At 41.0% G+C, this 18,675-nt stretch overlaps 2 protein-coding genes across 7 annotated transcripts; one reads left to right on the top strand and one right to left on the bottom strand.

Moving 5' to 3' along the window:
- The first annotated feature begins 78 nt into the window (after positions 1-78).
- Positions 79-4,768, top strand: LOC119722428 (target of EGR1 protein 1-like). Its single transcript, XM_038192545.1, has 5 exons — positions 79-391; positions 948-1,236; positions 2,232-2,497; positions 3,246-3,432; positions 3,665-4,768. The coding sequence occupies exons 1-5, from the start codon at positions 237-239 to the stop codon at positions 4,328-4,330; spliced, it is 1,563 nt and encodes a 520-aa protein (XP_038048473.1). The 5' UTR covers positions 79-236; the 3' UTR covers positions 4,331-4,768.
- A 957-nt stretch (positions 4,769-5,725) lies between these two features.
- On the bottom strand, positions 5,726-18,603 carry LOC119722426 (nuclear autoantigenic sperm protein-like). Of its 6 annotated transcripts, none has more exons than XM_038192542.1 (15): positions 18,478-18,603; positions 17,043-17,153; positions 16,714-16,883; positions 15,722-16,084; positions 14,316-14,467; positions 13,317-13,384; positions 12,680-12,844; positions 11,923-11,980; positions 11,139-11,205; positions 10,790-10,875; positions 9,905-9,982; positions 8,771-8,857; positions 8,611-8,673; positions 7,723-7,884; positions 5,726-6,741 (listed from the first exon to the last, which is right to left on the bottom strand). In XM_038192542.1, exons 1-15 carry the CDS (start codon positions 18,516-18,518, stop codon positions 6,673-6,675), a joined length of 1,740 nt encoding a protein of 579 aa, XP_038048470.1. In that variant the 5' UTR covers positions 18,519-18,603; the 3' UTR covers positions 5,726-6,672. The 6 variants fall into 6 exon arrangements, with proteins under 6 accessions (XP_038048470.1, XP_038048467.1, XP_038048468.1 ...); XM_038192539.1 differs by lacking the exon at positions 18,478-18,603 and adding an exon at positions 18,311-18,462; XM_038192540.1 differs by lacking the exon at positions 18,478-18,603 and adding an exon at positions 18,311-18,462 and having other exon boundaries at positions 7,723-7,881.
- Between the last annotated feature and the right edge of the window lie 72 nt (positions 18,604-18,675).

Raw genomic sequence — 18,675 nt, 5'->3', positions numbered from 1 at the left:
TTCTATCACCACAAATGAACTTCTAGTGATCGTACACCACTGAGAAATTTGTTTCTGCGCATTTCCAGCAATAACCTTTGACCCAAGATGGCGCGCTCCATGAGTTGTGACAAATCTACGTTTCCCTCTACAAACTTCTAATTTTCGAAGCAATTATCGCACTAATAAAAAAAATACAAAACTTAAGACAGGGGAAAAAAGGAGTCGCTATAAATCGCTGTTGAAAAGCTTTGAAAATGGCATTCTTTTCAAGCGTTCCTGTTGTGGATGTGCACAGAGAAAACTTCAAGTCGCTTTGGCCGAGTCTGATCTTGGCGATCAAGTCGTGCAGTTTCGTTGCTATGGACGCTGAGCTGAGTGGTTTGGGGAACCGGAAAAATTTGTTGACCAGGTATACACTTATTAGTCTTTAAAAGACTTGGTGGAATTGTTTTTAATTAAATAACTACCTAAGGGCAAAGGTTCCCTGCTGGAAAGTGGAATAAGGCCTTAAATTTGTCATACTTACAAAACGATGTTCAAAGTTGACAAAAGTTAGTGTTTTGACAACAAAATTCTCGCAAACATCCATGGAATCAATGATTTGCAAAACACTTATATATATGTTCAATTGGATCCTGATTATGTCAAAAGCCAAATTTGAGGTTTCTGTTTCATCTTGTAGTAGGCCTACTAGGCCTAGTAGGTTTTTTAGTAGTACTTAGCCTGGGCCCCAAAGTAAGTACAGATGAAAACTGAAAAAAAAATAAAACAAAGTAAACATTTGGCTAAACTGATTATTTAAATTTCCACATGAAAAAAAGATATGTATAAACTATAGATAATATTATTTCATTATTTTGTTGCATATACAACATTTCACTATGTAAACCATTAAATCATTTTAATAACTTTTCAATAATAATTATAATCATCACAATATTTCTTGCACAACTTTCTATTTATAGATCCATGGAGGATCGTTACCAATCCTTAGCAGGTGTGGCAAAGACAAGATCAGTCTTGTCCCTGGGCATCTCGTGCTTCAAAGTGAGGTCGCAGCCGGCAGGGGACCAGTCTGCGCTGGAGACCAAGGATGCAGGGCTGCCCTTCCTCGCGCAGACCTTCAACATCACGACCCTGTGCTCAGAAGATTACACCGTGGAGCCAGGATCTCTCAAGTTCCTGGTTGATCATGGCTTCGATTTCAACAAGCAGTATGCGTCTGGGGTGCCTTACCATAGAGGCCAGGATAAGGTGATTGTGGACAATGAAGTTTGTCACTAGTTTGCAAAATCCAAATCCAAAAAGTTGAGTCAACATATGATGTTGGTAATTGCCTTGCGTGTCAGTACAGGGATTGACAACTCCACCAAGTATTTACAAAGCAAATAGATATATCATCTCATCCATACTAATTCTTTATTTAAATATTAGCTTTCTAATATTTGAATAAAGACTTCCAGCTTCTGGAATTGTTTGAAATTTTGCTTGGCTTGGGATGCACTCATCTAAACAAATCTGTGAATTTGGAACAAGAATCTTGGAGAAAGGACACACTTTGATGCAAGTTGGTTGTTTGTTGCTTACCAAGATATATGTCACTTCAAAGATTAGTTACCTGAGAAAAACATTGGTTCTTAAAACAAATTAGAGAAAAAGCAGTGCTATACAGGGAGGTCCAAAAGAAATGGAACGGCATACTTCCACTACCTTGAGACTCAAACCACCTGTACCAATGGATGGAGAATCCTTTTAGAAGAATTACGATACCAAAATATCCTGATTCGGTCCAGTAGTTTTTGCTGCAGAGACTATTTTGTGAAGCACACTTCTTTCATGTTGGTATTATTACATAACAATCCCACTATCAATTACAATGCAAGTCAAATTCCCGGGCACGGTTTAGTAATTCGTCGGGACAAAAATTATCGATCTTGGTTTCATTTTTCTTCTAAAAAGATTATCCATGCATTGGTATATATGGTTCGAGTCTAAGGGAAGTTGAAGTATGCCATTCCAGGTTTTTTTTACCACCATGTATAAACCAGGATTAAAAATTGATAAAACTGTTGCAGACTGCTAACTGCAATAGATTGACCTGAAATTAAGAAATCAACAAAACGAGAGGGCCTAACATTTCAGGGTTGATACAATTGTAATTTGTGTTGAATATTCATGCATAATTTTATCAAATCATAAAGTTGTCCTTCTTCATCCCCCCCCCCCCCCCCCCCTGACCCTCAAAAAAGGAAGAGACCGAATCGGAGGACACGCAAACCCTGAGGACGCTCTTTAGTGAGCTGATCAGGAGTTCCAAGCCCGTGGTCTTCCACAACGGCCTTGTGGATCTGGTGTTCCTGTACCAGAACTTCTACGCCGAGCTCCCGGCCTCATTCTCCCAGTTCATCTCGGATCTGTGTGAGATCTTCCCAGGGGGCATCTTCGACTCCAAGTACCTTGCGGAGTTTGAGGCCCGCATGCAGGCGTCTTATTTGGAGTATGCCTTCAGAAGAAGGTGAGATGCATTCTTGAATTTCCTCAGAGCCTCTGCACACAACAGATTGATCACATGGATCAACTAGACATTAAAGGATGAATGGGAGGTTTGCGCTAACACCGTGTAAATTAGTCCGAAAATTTGGGACTCAAAATACTGTGTATGAGAGTCCCAAAACTTAAGGTACTGAAAACATGCAATACAAGAAAATAGATTGACATCTGAAACAACCAGTCTAACAACTCTTCAGTACTGCATCAATCAACTGTCAGCTGACTGTGCCAAAAGAAATATCTAGGATGTCGGGTACTAGGTCACTATTTCTACACATTTCTCCATAGTCAGGCACCATACTAATGACATGGAATGAAGAAGTCGGTCTTGTCCAACAGTTGGACCATGGATGGACATGTAGAAGTCCAGTCTTTAGCCTCATTTTTAAATCACTTGATGACTTCCCTCTCATGTGCAAGCCACTGCCAAATATTGAAGAAAAGTCTCCTTAAAAATTGAATTGAGTCTTTGAACTTGGTTGGTGAAATACTGAGGACCTTTCTTTGTCCAATGAAAGTTTTGGAGAAATTTGCTGGCTAAAGAGTGAGTTACATTGGCCTGATCTCCTTTTCCATCGTTTTGAGCCCTTAAGGTCCTAGTCTGCATGTGAATATCTCTTTGTGAGTTGTGCAGTTCTGAGAAGTTGGTTTAACTCCATTGATTATGTCCACCATGCAAATCATTAAGAATTTCTAATTTCTTTTCTGGCCAGCCAAAGGACTAATGCCCGCTTAGCCAGCAGAGGGCAGCAGCATGTTGCTGTAGAGTTCTGCAAGTATCAGGAGGATGCATCCTTTGTGGGTTTTCATCATTGCGGTTTGCCGTCATCGTTTACCGACCAAGGAGGAGCAGCTAGGGAAGGGGCAAAGCAGACGGCCGAGCTGTGTGGAATCTATGCTGTGAGTTCCACAAAAGAAATGTGTTGCAGGATTTCGGAGGGTAGAGCCAAGCTACATTTATTACTAGCAGGCCTTGACACTTGGTCACACTTCTTGCAAGTTCTTTTGGTCCTTTGTTATTCCTTTGATGAGAGTAGTCGACCTTTGTGAAGTACAGGTTTTGCCAAGAATGGACAGAAAAATTAGGCTGATATCATTTTAATCAAGTGTACCTTCATGTTCTTTCTTTCAGGCACATGGACACTGCAAGAATGGGATCAGGTGCCCCAAGTCACATGACCCGGACGCCATCCAGGATGCCGACGAGAGACGCGAGCAGAGACAGAGGAGGAAACGGAAACGGAGACGAAAGCGGCATGATGACTCCAACGATGAAGGGTTCCCGAATGCAAAAAAGGAAAAAGAGGATGATGATGATGACGATGATGGAGATGAAGATGGTAGTTGCCATGGTGATACAGAGAGGGATGAAAATGCAGATGCTGCAGAGGACTTAAAGGAAGAAGAATCAAGTGTCCAAGCAGAAGACACTACATCCAAGCCTGTGAACGGAGAAAGTAGCGAAAATAAGTCCTCCTTGACGCGACAGGAGGAAGCAAGCCCCCAGAAACTGCCAAAGCAGACTGGTGGCCACAGGGCCGGCTACGATGCCTTCATGACGGGTTTCATCATGGCCACTCTTGCCTCGACCACCATGGGCCAACACAGCGGACCCTCCCAGCCAGCCAAGACGGAGGGAGGCCAGGAGTTTGTGGAGGCCTTCCGCCTGACAGAGTTCCGTAACCGACTGTTTCTGAGCGCCAAGGCAGTGCCGCTGTTGATCGCCAAGAGCAAATTTGCCAAGACCTCGCAGAACCACCGACAGAAGATGAAAAGACTTGGGATGACAGCTTCTTAGTTCCATCATTATGAAACTCGGAAATTAACAGTGAACATGTTCAACTCTAACACACCCAGGTCCTTCAAAAGCCATCATTTTGGAAGATATTTTAGGGTTGAGAAAGCTACTTACAGCCAAGGCACGGTAACTTCTCATGGGGTTTGATGCTCCTGGAAAGTAAGGTATAAAGGAAGAATCCTTGCGGAGAAACAAAGTTAGGATAAAAGTTTGTCAGAATTCAAGAGTTCCTCTTCGTTGCCATTTCCCCAGAGAAAACAATTCAAGGGCCACTCTGGGAAAGTTTTTTGTCAAATTAGAAATAAATTATTTTCTAATAATATAAACATTTGTAATACACATCTGTTTTATATTATTAAAATTGCCCTAGGGCTGTCCATTTTCGAATAATTTAGTATTCGATTACTCAAAACTGTGTTTGCCCGAATATTCGGATATTCAAAACTACCAGCTGTAAATGTGTGCCATGCCGGTCAAAAGTTGCATGCAGAGCGAGCCAGTAAAATTTGCGCGCGGCTATCGATATGGAGTGTTTTGCAGTATTTTAGAACTGTCAAGGGCTCTATTGCTAAAAGGATAGAAACAATGAACAGCCGTCAACTAAAAAGTTAGCGTTGACAAAAAAAGTGGCACCCGACAATAAAACACCGCAACATTGATAAAGTAAAATCAGTCAGGTGTGTATGTGCGTAGATTTTGTTTTGAATATTCAAAGCCGCTAAAAGCTATTCCAATATTCAGGTTGATGATTGAATATTCAGTATGTTCGGGACAGCTAGGGCTCTAAATTGGCCTCCTACACTTTCAAGCGAGCATCAAGTTAATTAATTGATTTTTCTGAAAATTGGACGCGATGTTTTTGCGTTTGCACCATCTTTGCAAATTTATACAAAGTTTTCACATTCAAAGGACCCCGTTTAGTCTGAAAGATCTCAAGCCTGCCATAAACAAGGTTCGAAATTGGCGGTAGCCCGCTAGCCAAATGAGTCGAAACAGCGGCGGGCTAGTCAAACTATTCCTCAAGTAGCCCGCTTGGCGAGTAAAAAAAATTATTTGGATACGGCAAAGATGAAAGGACAGGAAGAATAAAACATTAAATTCAGAAAGCAATGATCAATTTGTGTCTAATTTATCAACTGTTTTGTTAAATTATTAGATCTGTTTATTAAAAACACTGACAAATTACCTCAGAATATTGAGCCTGAAAGTACGCCATTTTGTATTTGAGCTAAAAAAAAAAACGTGGGCTAGTGAAAAAGCCTGCGGGCTACTTAAGAGTCTGTTTCAGTAGCCCGGCTGGCTAGTGAACAAAAAAGTTAAGGTCCAACCCTGCCATAAATAAGTCAGTTTCTACCTGAGGTGAAAGGCACAAAACAGGAACGACATGACACAATCTTACTATTATAATTATGCTAACTTTATTACTGTTTTCACAACCAAAGGCCAACAATCGGATGTCAATTTTTACAAAATGTGTTGAAAACCAGTTTTTGTCGCATCTTAAGCTCTAGAATACATAAATCTGAGTATATATGCAAAACACAAAACTTACATGAGAACAAGGAAGGCCCAAGTCAACAATAAACTGAGTCTTGTAACTTTCGCGGGACAAAACTCTTCATTACAAAGTGAACACTTTTTCCAAAAATTTTCCTAACACGCAAAATCGATACCGTCATAACGATCATCTTAAACAAATGCAACCACCCATTTTAATAACGTTTTATTTTTTTAAGTTTAACAAAAAAACATACTATAGAGCACGATTTTAAAGTGTTGTAAACACAAACATATTTCTCAAAAACAAAAACACATTTAGGGTGTAACTTATACACAATCTTGTTTATATATTTTTATCTGTTTAGGCTGATTTGGACAATTTCTAGGTATTTGTGGAATGTTACGCCTGTATATCTATACCCTACAAAAAAATGTCCGTGTTTTGTCTGGCAAAACTTCTGGGAAAACAAAAAAATCTAGGCAGTTGAGGGGTTTTCAAAAGAAACAATTTCAACAAACTAGCGTCGTAAGAGATTTTCAAAATAAAAGATGTTTATGTAAAAGACAAAGAACCCTAGTGTCACTTTTAATTTGGTCAAGGTATCAAAATTTGCATTTTTAAAACATTTGAATACCTGAGTTGGGAGTTACACCTATATAAATAAAAACAAAAACACCGAACAAGAACCAATAAATTTGTAGAAAATTTGCCGACTTATTTCTTTTAAATTTCTTTTTTTCTGTGTGGGTATCTAGAAAAGAGGGTCAGGGGTGTAAGTCATTACTGTACAAAAACTTCCGAATCCAAAAAAACCTGTTTGAGACTGTTGCATTGTGGGAATTTACGTTTCCATGGCAGCAGTCTCCGCGGAACCATTGGCCTTCTGCTCCACTTGTTTGACTTTGATTTCCTGTTTGAAAAAATATTGAGGAATGAATAAAAAAAAAAGGTGGTCATTGGAAATGTTGCAATAGGACTTGAGCCAAACCATTGCTGTAACGGCACTTGCAGTGCATGATATCTTGGTTCAGAGTTGAACACTTCACAGGCAATAAGGCCGCACAAAAAAAGTCTCCCTTTTCTGGTACGGAGCTTGCCCCAAAAGTGGTACGGCAACGTGGGTTTTTTTTCCCCCTACTCTTTTTCATCAAATGTTGGCTGATGTTGCAGATGACGCTTCGATCCCCTTAAAACTCTCAAAAATATCCTTCAGGGTGGAGCTTGACGTGACCTCAGTAACGCCACAAGGCTTGAGAATTCTGCACCCACTTATGATCACGACCGACACGAATGTTCTTCGGGAAATTTCCATAGTCAAGAGAAAAAATCAGAGAAAACGGTAACGTCCGACCATACAGCGACATCGACATCGTGCATGAGCTGCCAGGCTGGTCATTAGTCTGCTCCCTTACATATTGCGCTAATTAAAAAGCATTTGTAGGTTCCAGATACACAACCCCGCTACCTAAGTCTGGCTTCCAGACGCACAATTACAAAATTACACCGTCTGCAAAAGGTGTCTGACTGAATTAAGTGCAAAATATATGAGAGCCCAGAGAGGCCACATAAGCTAGAAACACATTAAAATTGTGCAGCAGCAGGATTCCAGTCAAACCAGTGAGTTTGACTAGAATATTTTAATATTTTTTTTCTAATTCGTTCACTTTCTTTCTGACTCACCCTGTATATATATCAATTGCTCGGATAAAAACTGGTTTCCAGCCCAAATGGCATGTAACGACTATTTGCTCGTGACTGGTTACCAGCTGATCTTGCTCTCAGCAAGACAAACATGCTAAGCAATATTCTCTTGCTAAGCAGGCTCCGTGACACTAGGCCCCGGGTTGGTGCCCACTATTTTCTGAATGAACCCCCGTCTGCCCAAACCTACCGGTTTCTCTGGCGACTGTTTGGCGTCGCCGTTCATGGTCGTTTGCTCCACGCCATTCGTCCCGTTGACGCCGTTCGCGGTGGCCGCATCCCCGCCCCCTTCCTCCTGACGAGACTTCTTCCCGGCCGTCTCCTGCTCCGCGTCCTCCTCTGGCTTCCTCTGCTGACAGCAAAAAAGGTGGGGTCAGTCGGGGTCATGACCCCAAAGGTCAAAGGTTAAAAATCAATTAATACCGTCTTCGGAACAATCACAAAAACGTGACGAAAAAAAAAATTAAATTTCAACAAATTAATCAAATACAGTCTGGGTAACGAGAAACAAAAATTGATGATATTTTTTTTCCAAAGAAATTCAACTTTAAAAGTAATTTTTCACTCAATGTTTTGTAAAGTCATGCGCCACTTTCACAGCGAGCAATTTTAAGGGTCGATGCCCAAATTGAGTTTGGTACAAATCTTAACCCTATAAAATGTAATTTAATTAAATGGAGGAATTTTTTTCCCGGGGTGGGGGGGAAATCATTGTTTGTAAGGAGAGGGCTACATTAGCCAGTTCGCGCCGGGTGACGTGTATACACGCAAAGGTTTTGCGGTATTCGGAACGGATGACAGATAAACACGCAGTGACCGAGGCTGGAAATATCTGTCAGTGACCCGCTCGCAGCGAGCGAAGCTGGAAATACGAGTGTGCTGGCCCGAGGGTGATGGCTTCAACCCGCCTTGCTTGAGGTCGAGTGAAAATTAATCCTGCGCCTCGTTCCATTCTTGTCGGTGCGAACTGGTTAAATTATTTGGGGAAGGCTACGGAAGCCTTCTTGTCGGAAATTGGTCAGTTGTACTCGGAAGAAACTGAGGGAGTTTTCTAAAGACATCTTCAATACCAACGTACCTTTCTGTGCACAAGATGTGAGATGTCGTCTGGCTTTGGATCGGTGGGCTTCCTCACGGCAATCTGCGGGTGAGGAATTTCAGAAGTTAGAAAGTAAAGCTTAAGAAATTCAAACTTTCCTGATTTGTCCAGAACGATATATTTTCAAGAAGAGACTCACAGTTTGGGCTGGGGCGGAGGCGCTGCTCGAGGCGAAGCCACCGGACGAGCTCGAGGCAAAGCCACCGGACGATGACGAACCAAGACCCTGAAAGCAAGGATTTTCAGTGACGTAAAAAAAAAAGTGGGAAAATAATTAACTATTAGAACTCGGTCTTCCAAAACATACTGAACAAATAAATAAAACTATCAATAAGCAGATACAATACTTGGCAGATTCACGTGCTGAAGTGGCTGAAACAACTCGGAAAGAATTCACAAGTCGTGCAATTTTTTGGCTGATATCCATTTTTTACCTCCTAAAACAACACAACTGAAAGGTAACGAACACCATTTCAAAAATGAAACTGTCAAGATATGAAATATCCTACTTCAAATTGTAAGTAAATAAAAGGATCAAGCATCCTAGGAAATCTTTGCGCCTAGTATGCTGTCCTTTTCGAGAAAAGAGCAATTACCATAATTTTCTCACGATCGTTTGGACCAAGCCATCATACTTTCAACAGAAACCCATTTTTACAATTTTTGTCTACTGAGCTGAACTTTCGACAGGTTCGTTTTTCAATAACCTGCTTCAGAAACATTGTATTGTTTTTCCACTAATTGGCCAAAAAAACCACTTCTTTTCACGAGGTGTCCATTACATTTAACAGCCCCATGTAATTTTTTCATATGACGAGCAGCACTGTTACTTGTAAATTAACTCAGGGTTCGAACTTAACTTTATTTTTCACTAGCCAGCCGGGCTACTGAAACAGACTCTGAACTAGCCTGCGGGCATTTTCACTAGCCCGCATGTTTTCCTTTTATAGAGCATCTCATCAACAACAATGTGCATACATCTAAAACGTGTATTATGTGAGGCAATCTTGTCAGTGTTTTTGATAAACAGATCTAATAATTTAACCCTAAACAGTTCATAAAATTAAACACAAATTGATACAGGTTTGCTTTCTGAATTTAATGATTTATTTCTTCCTGTCCTTTTATCTTTGCCGTAGCCCAATAATTTTTGACTCGCCAGCCGGGCTACTTAAGGAATAGTTTGACTAGCCCACTGCTGTTTTGACTAGCATTTGGCTAGCGGGCTACCGCTAAACGTGACCTGCTCGATGACTTTTTTCCAAAGACTTACAAATTCGGCCGCGGCTGAGCGCATGGCTTGTCCGACCGCATTCTCCGCTGTGGTCTTCTCCGCTTTGGCATCTGCGATCTGTTGTTTACAAAAAAGAAAAGGAATTCGCAATTTTTTTAAATAAATGAGGGTGCTATGATGCCACTTTTGGACATAAACATACCTGAATTAAAATCGATTGACATGAGATTGCATGTGATAATTTAAAAAAAATACATTTTGACAATCTTGTATGTTTAGGTTGAAGTAAAGTTGTTAACCCATTCGCGTCGGAGGACGTGATAACACGCACTGGCTGTTTTTATAATACACAGGCATGGCTGACGGGTTAAGACATCAAGATTGCCTTGACTCGCCTCCGGGTGACGTCTAAACATGCTAATCCCTCGTGCCTTTTGTACACACACACAAAGTCTGTGAAGTATGTCGAGGCGGACCATGTGCTGATCTTGAATTGGCCGTTGTGCGCGGCCTATTGTACAATTTACTCTCCAGTGCACACCCCGGAGTATTGAAACATATGAGGTTTCGGCAAGAGATATCGTTCAAATACTGTTGAAATGACTCTTGCGAATCAGCATTTGTGGCATTTGGCTGTGTATCACAAGTTGGCTGGAAAATGTTGCCTTTTGTGAAAATCAAAATTTTCGGCAAAAATAATCCCGGCGCAAAGTGGTTCAATAAACATGATAGATCTACTGTGTGTAATCGGAAAATGTCAGCCACTCACTAAGGAACGCTTGGTTCAGTGCACAGAGTTTGAACGGTTGCTATACACAAAAAGCTTCAGAAATTCTAAGACCTTTTGTTTACAGTGAATTTTTAAATTTGTTAATATTTTTTTTTTTAAAAGAGTGCTATCACCATGGAAACAATTAAATCTACCTTTGCTTTGATTTCAGGGATGAGAGCCTTTAGCTCCTTGATTTCTTTCTGGTCTTGCAGCACGTCCTCCTCAGATGCAGGTTTTTCTGTCCAAAAAAAAAGAGGAAAAATTGAATAAAATAAAAGTAATTCACAACACAGTGCACAGTCGAGAGGTGACGTAAGAAAAGTTTTAAAAAGTGAAACTTATTTTTCACATTCCTTTACGGAAAAAAAATTAATTGAAGCAACAAATGGTATGCCTTTTGCAATAATAGTTTGAAGTTTATTGAAGGTTGCAATTTAAGTTGGAGTTTGTTTTGTGGTTTGACAAAAATTGGGTCAGTTGTCCCGTTCTTATCAGTTTTACCTGTCTCTGTCTTTTTGCTGAGGGTTGCTATTCTGTTGTCAATCACGACTGTAGATTGCCCAAAGTTCTGGAGGTAAAAATACAGAATGTCAATAATAAATATCATTCATCTTTTCAAACCATTGTGAGAAAGTTTCCGGTTTCTGGTCTGCTGTACGGTCTGACGCTACCGTTTTTTCCGACATGTTTGATTTTTCTCCTGACTATCCAAATTTCCCGAAGAAGTTCGTGTTGGCTGAGATCGTAACTGGGTGCAGAATCTCAAGCTTTATGGCCTTACTGAGGTCACCTCAAACTCCACCCTGAAGGATATTTTTGAGAGTTTTAAGGGGATTGATTGGTCATCTCCAACATCAGCTGACATTTGAAGAAAAAAAAAGTAGGGGTAAAAAAACCTGCGTCGCCTCACCACTTTTGGGGCAAGCTCCACACCAGAAACTCGATACATTTTGTTGGCCTTAGAACAGCGAAAATAGTCAGAGTTAATTAAAAGTTCATTAAAATAATTGATCTGTACTTCTGCATTCAACAGTAAATGCTTTTACATGCAACACATAAACCAAAGACTTCATTATTTTTTTTATGAATTTTAAACCCAACTCCCGTTGAGAGTACAGTAAAACTGGTGGCACATTTTCTACACCGACAAATTGGATGAAGAGCCCTGTGCATCAAAATGCTTCCATCAAAATCCAGCCAAAGCAACTGATAGATTTTGATAGATTTTCAAGGGTACAAGTCAACACTGAACTAAGAAAATGACAAAACGGTTTGTAGATCTTACCTCAATAGCTTTGTCAAACTTCTGGTCAAAAGAATACGCCAAGGCCAAGTTGTAGTAACTGGTTTAGATGGACAATTAGTTATGGAAATCATCTCCAAAAACTACATCAGAAATATGTATTTTAATGCAAGTTTTTCCCTCCACTAGACATCAATTTCATGCATTCTTACAGCGTTAACCAAGAGCAAACTTTAAAAAAAATATCTCGGGTGGGACTCGAACTCACAACCTCCTGCTTTCTAGTGCAGACGTCTTAACCACTCGACCACCGAGCTTGCGAGATCGCTTGGCTGGTTCAAATCTGATGTACGTAACAGCGGGTACCGCTTTAACCTATTCATAAGATGGAATTTGCGTCGGGGTGATGTAAATCAATATTACGTTTTGCCCTTCACCGACGTATAAACACTGTATACTCAGTGTGCTACCTCCCGAGTGAAAGTTGGAAAAAATCACTCGGGTGGGACTCCAACCCACGACCTCCTGCTTTCCAGTGCAGACGTCATACCACTCGACCACCGAGCTAACAGGATCAGTTGGCTGGTTCGAAATGGATATCTGATTGGACACTCAAATTCAGTGTTTATACGTTGGTGAAGGGCAAAACCTTATATTAATTTACATCACCCCCGCTCCAATTTCATTCCATCTCTTAAGATGGAATGAAATTGGAGCGGGGGTGATTTAAATTAATATAAGGTTTTGCCCTTTATAAATCAAATTAATAAAGCGTTGATTTTTTGGAACGCAAGGATACGTTTCGGCCAGTAATCGGCTGTCGTTGCTGAGCAAATCCTTCTGTCTTGTCAAGCATTGGGTGAAGTCCTCCACGCTCTGTGGGTAGTTCCCAGTCTCCAGGCCCAACTCCCCAAGCTTCAGGTAGACTTGTGATACTTTCAGCTTGAACTCTTCGCCTTCTTGTCTGATGAAATAAAAAAAAAAATTAAGACTAAGGCCAAAAAAAAAAAGTCTACGGTTTCTGGTTTGCGCGCGCGTCGCCGTAGCCATCTACGTCGGCAAAATGAAAAAGTTTTTTTTCACTGCAAGATGATGTCTCAAAAATGCCAAACCCACTGGTTTGACTGGAATCCTGCTGCTGCACAATTTTAACATGTTTTTAGATGGGGTTAGGATCGAGTATAAGCTTTATGTAGCCTCTCTGGACTCCCATATATTTGCACTAAATTTAGTCGGGCACCATTTGCAGTCATCAGCCGACATTTGAAGTAAGAAAAAACGGTGAAAAAAAGACAAAAGCCGCAACATGCCGTTGGGGTTTGAAGGGTTGAGTTCTGTTAGGGTTAAGCTATAGATTAAGAACATCAGAGGTCAATAAATGTACTGGGTAAACATTTTCAGAAACGCCAGGATCGGGGGGGGGGGGGGGGCTGTACCTTGAAAAGATGATTCTGGCAAGTTCTAGCATCTCCCAGCTCAGCTGGAAATTGGACACGTCTTCATCCTGGAGTGGGAGAGAAATCATGGTCAACAAGAAACTTCTCCGAAACAGACTTTTCTGGGGCCTCAAATCTCCTTAACCCTAACCTCTCAACTCCATCAAAATCCATCCCCAATTTTGGTGGATTTTGGGGAACTTGGTCCTGCAGGCCTGGTTTGACTTCATACTGATGGAGTATGATGGACTTGGGTCTGGAGGCCTAAAGCAAAGCATGCATTGGTGATTGATGGATTTTGGCGGGCTTGGTCCAGTACTTAGTAAAAGACAGTAGGGAGTTGGGCTTAAAGGTTCCATGACATTGAATATGTTTTGTGCCACTTTCTACTCCTCTTATTGGATGAAAACTATTTGACTTCCCTTTTTTTGTTAATTTTATTGAAAAGTGCACTTCTTTAAAGGTTTCAATTGTTTCATTCTCTTCCTGACAACTGAGGGCGCTGTTGAAGCAATGTCATTTAAGGAACACTCTCTTCTTCAGTTTAGGGCTTTTCTGTTCAAATTGTGAACCCCAAAAATCTGCTCATTCAAAAGATGTTTGAGAAAAGTTTGATTCGTTGACTTGCTGTCACCTATTGAAACAACGAATCGCCCAAAACTGAAACTTGACGACAGCACAATATCCAAAATTCTGGCAAACTTTTGGTGCTGAAATAGCTGTAACACTGAGGTTTCTGCCAAAAATAACATCAAATTTTTGCTCATGAATATGGAAATTTGCATTACCAACAACCATAAATGCACTAAAATACCCTTGAAAATGGCAAAATGATTGAAAATAAAGTTCACTGGGACACCAAGGTATATTTTCAAGGATTGCATTAAAAAATGATATTACATGGGCTCTTTGAGCCAAAGTGGGAAACGAAACCCAGATTTCAAAAACACATGGTAATTTTCTACTCTTGGTATCTTAGCTTCATTTTGATTGGCTCACTTTTGTTTCCTCCCCGGCGGCCTTGGCCCCGCCTTCCTCCTCATCCTCGTCTTCCTCTGCCGCATCCTCCTCCGCTGCATCCTCCTCTGCCCCTTCGGCATCCTTACTAGGCTCCGCCCCTTCGGCATCACCACTAGGCTCCTCCCCTTCGTCTGTCAGAGAAACAGAATAAACAATAACAGGGGATGAATCACCCTCCACGTACCAGGTCTGGACTGTTAATTTAAGCACAATTCCACTTTAATTTCTGCCGGCAGTCTTCTGGAATGTGCCTCAATCCTGCAGCAAGACCATAGCGCCTATGTGCTTCCCTGGGAGTTATAGGTAATATACAACATTTGCTTTTTGCTGTAATTTTCAGAAATGGATGGATTTGGGGGTTAGTATTTTATAGCACATGACACTGTTACACTGACCTTGTTGAAGTTTTGTGTTCACAGATGCTAGAAAACCAAGAAAAAAAGTTCCCGTAGTCTGGTTCCCTGACCCTACTTAAAAGGAACGGAGTAATTTATAGACGTTGGAACTTGTCAGGTCAAGAAACCAGACTAGCTGGCTTGCCCCAGTTTACGGATGTGTCACAGATTGCAAACAAAATGTCGACTAACTAAATTTGGTAAATTGGGGGGAGTATTTGAAAAAAAGTCCTTTTTTTTTTCAAACTATGGTCGGCTGACCATCGTTGGAAGTTGATACAAAAATTACTTTTTTTTTCTTGAGAATTACAGCACACCTGGTGCCATGATTTCACAGGACGCTTGAGACTAATACAGTCAAAAGTATTTTATAATTGTTTGGTAGTTGTTTTTTTTTATGTTTGCAAATGTTGTATATTATCTTTATGTGCAAAATGATCACGGTATTGAGGGTAACAATATCTTGTAAAGTGCCTTCACTTTTGAGCTTCACAAAAAAAATGGCTGTGTTATATAAACTATTAAGAACTTAAATATTAGCTATTAGTAGAAATCATAACTTGACTGTGAACAATGATCAAGTGAATGTTAATACTAAGCTTAATATCATGTACAATCAACACAAAAACATGTAAAAGAAAATAAAAACAAACATAACAAAATGAAATCAACAGAGAAAGGAAAAAGAAATTGCAGAAAGTAAAATGTGAATGGTAAACAAAAAGAATACATTTTCTAAAAATAAAGGTATTCAAAACAAAAAAGTGCAACTTTTATACACTGAAATTAACATAAATAGATCTTAGTTGAAAATGCTTTTATGTAACGGAATGTCACTCAATCGAATTCAAATAATAATACGCACGTCCTGTACATAGCTTATACTCTGCAGAATGTGTCCCCGCTAACAAAATAAAGAAAAAGTGTGCGTGTTGAAAATAAAAATTTGTGAAACTGAGAATGCGGGCATGCAATCGTCGGTGAGGCTACCTTTCCCTTCTTTCTTGGCTTTGTCATCTTCATCGTTGTCTTTCTTAGAATCCGTCTTCCCTGCATCGTCGACCTCCATCGCCTTCTTCTCAGCCTTGTCTCCATCTTTAGCTCCCTCCTTCTCTTTATTTCCCTTATCTTCAATTCCCTCCTCTTTTTTCTTCTCATCGTCGGGGGAGGGCTTATCCCCAGCCTTTTCTCCCTCGCTAGCTGCTTCGGGCTCCTCCTTCTCGGATTCCGTTTTAGCGTCATCCTTCTCGGACGCGTTGTCCTTGTCCGTTTCGCTCTCTTCACCTTTTGGCTCGTCCTTCTTGTCCTCCAGGGCTTCCTGTACCTCGTGGAAGATTTTCTCCCTTTCTTCCTCTGGGGAGAATTTTTTAATTTGGAGCATTTCTTTTCCCCACAACTCTTAAAATAACACTAATTTTTCCTTCTAGCAAAACTCATGGATTTATGGTCTGTGAAAAAACTACAGCTTTTCAAATCTTGCAAAAAAGAAAGATGTTCAGAAAATGTCTAACTACTGTGATAAAAAAAAGCTGGTAAGGCAAGAAGCACAAGATGCAGACATGACAGACAGACCAACAAACAGACACCTGGCAGACAGACACAAATAGCTAATATTATTTGGAAGACCATTCTGAGATAACCCTTCCCAATTCAAGGCAAAGTAGTCATTCTTTAGCCCTAACAAATCAAAGCAAAGTGTTTCCCAGCCACCTCTGTAGGAGACCAGCAACTGCATATTTTACGCTATCAAGCACGCATTGCGCAGTGTTGAAAATGTTCCAAACACGCGCGCTTGTTGCTCAAAATGTGTTCGAAATACGACGCAGCTGCTGCGCGTTATGCAAGTCGACGTTCAAAGTGCCAATGCACGTGGATGGTCTGTAGGAAATGACGTCACTTGGACGAGACCTAAACAGTCTATTTCCTCGCTCTGCCCCACAGCCACACAATGAGATCAACCAACCAACAGACAATCCACTTACCTTCTACTTTGTCCCCCTCCGCCTCTCCATCGGTGTCCTCCTCCTCTGGCACTCCTTGCAAGGCGTTGCCTAGGACGCCCGTCTCCATGCGCGCCATCTCCAGCAGGGCCCAGCCATAGTAGTAATAGCTCTCCCCGCACTCGTTGGCCAGCTCGCCATACTTGGCGCCACTGCAACGACAGGATTGTTGGGAGAAATCAGAGATTTTCAAAATGTTTTTGAGTTACACCAGAGGCATGAAAAACGTAACCAAACCCCGACATCGGACCTGGGGCAGTGGGAAGGGGCGAGGGGGGAGGGGACATTTCATCAGCGCATGAAACACTTACAGTAGCTCGCAAGCCTCCTGAAGACTCTGTACGGCACTGGGTGGATCTCCGACGAGCAGATTCCGTCGGCCTTGAGACAACAGAGTGGCTGCCTCCACATCAATGTCCGAACTACAGAAAGACAACCACAATTAAAAGGTTGTTAATTTGAGGCAGTTGATATTTGGCGGCACCGGATTTCTTTCAGTAATGTCTGGCCTGAATGTTAGTTTGCCGGAGGTTGGTTCTGATTCCTCTGACAAACTAGCATTTGCTTAACCAGGTTGCACTGGGATTATTTTGACAAGAGCGGAATGAGGCGTGGGATTACTTTCCATTCGACCTCATGTCAGGCGGGTTGAAGCCATCACCCTCGCAGCAGCACACTCATATTTCCGGGTTCGCTCGCTGAGAGTGGTCCGTTTCAAGTCGATCATTAGGCTTCGTAAATGACTGCTGAATGTATGAGGTATGTAAATGAACTCTGGGGTGGGATATTAGAAGTGAAAATTAACTATTTTTGAGAGGCCATTTTTTTAGGGTCTCTTGCTACCACATTCTAACGAACAGGTTATGCCTCCAGCGTTACATGTGAATGAATATGGAGCATGTCAGCTGGAGTTACTCAAGCTACGTCGTACTCATGTTGAATTTTTTTGTCAATCTCCCCAAAAAGTAATAGGCCTGGGCCTAGACCATTGTTGATTTGTTGTCTTCTTTTAAACTAGTATGTTAAATCGAATCCTACATTTAATTGCAGAATATTCATCTTTTTTTCCTGATTCCTGGAAAATAAAGGGAAAAAAGTACGAAATTGTATTCATCTAGTTATACTTATAATAAATTAGGTCTATAAATTCCCTTCTTGCCCATCTGTTAGCGGTTTTAAAACACAAAGTTAGTCACAACAACAATGTTAGCACGAAACCAATATGACCAGACGGACAGTCCGACAGTCATCGAGGTACATGTAAAAAGTCCATAAAACAGTCACTGCACATGTTCGGTGCCGTGCCGTTACAACACAGAGAACAATCCGTGGACCTGTTCACGGTCAAATATACACTGCCTTCATGGCCTTTCATTTTTCTAAAATTCCTAACAATTCTTTAAAAAATGGTCAGAATTACCAATCTAAATACACATTTTACCAGTTTACTATAAAAGATGTGATGCTGGGGAAGCAATAAAATGAAATAGCCATGATTTTTTAAAAGCGCATTCGTGTTAAATAGTACAAAGAAACTAGAAAGACTGAGCACGTGCGAACAATGAAAATCATGCCGTACCACAAATACATGCAATGCTGCAGATTGCTGAACCAGGTTAACGTGGACGCCACAATGGCCGTGTAATTTATAAACAACTGACAAATTGCCAAAAACAGCCCTTCTACTTCACCAATCATTTTGACTTGTTATACACCAACGTGTGGATAAACTCGAGAAGCATTCACCTGGCTTCGGACTGAGAAGTGCTTGCACCGGGTTCAGACATTTCGAGGGTTTTCTTGCGTAGCACAATTCGCTGTCGATGTCGAACACAATCACTCCACACTGTGTGCTGTCACAGAACCAGATATGCAATGATTTCGCGGGAAATCGCTTTGAAGGCAGATGGCTATTCTATTAAGATGACCTACTCCCTCAAATAT

Source organism: Patiria miniata, unplaced genomic scaffold (assembly GCF_015706575.1).
Source record: "Patiria miniata isolate m_02_andy unplaced genomic scaffold, ASM1570657v1 HiC_scaffold_15, whole genome shotgun sequence".
In the NCBI taxonomy this organism is placed as follows: domain Eukaryota; kingdom Metazoa; phylum Echinodermata; class Asteroidea; order Valvatida; family Asterinidae; genus Patiria; species Patiria miniata.
Note: the sequence above shows the minus strand (reverse complement) of the source record. Positions and strands in the feature narration are given on the sequence as shown.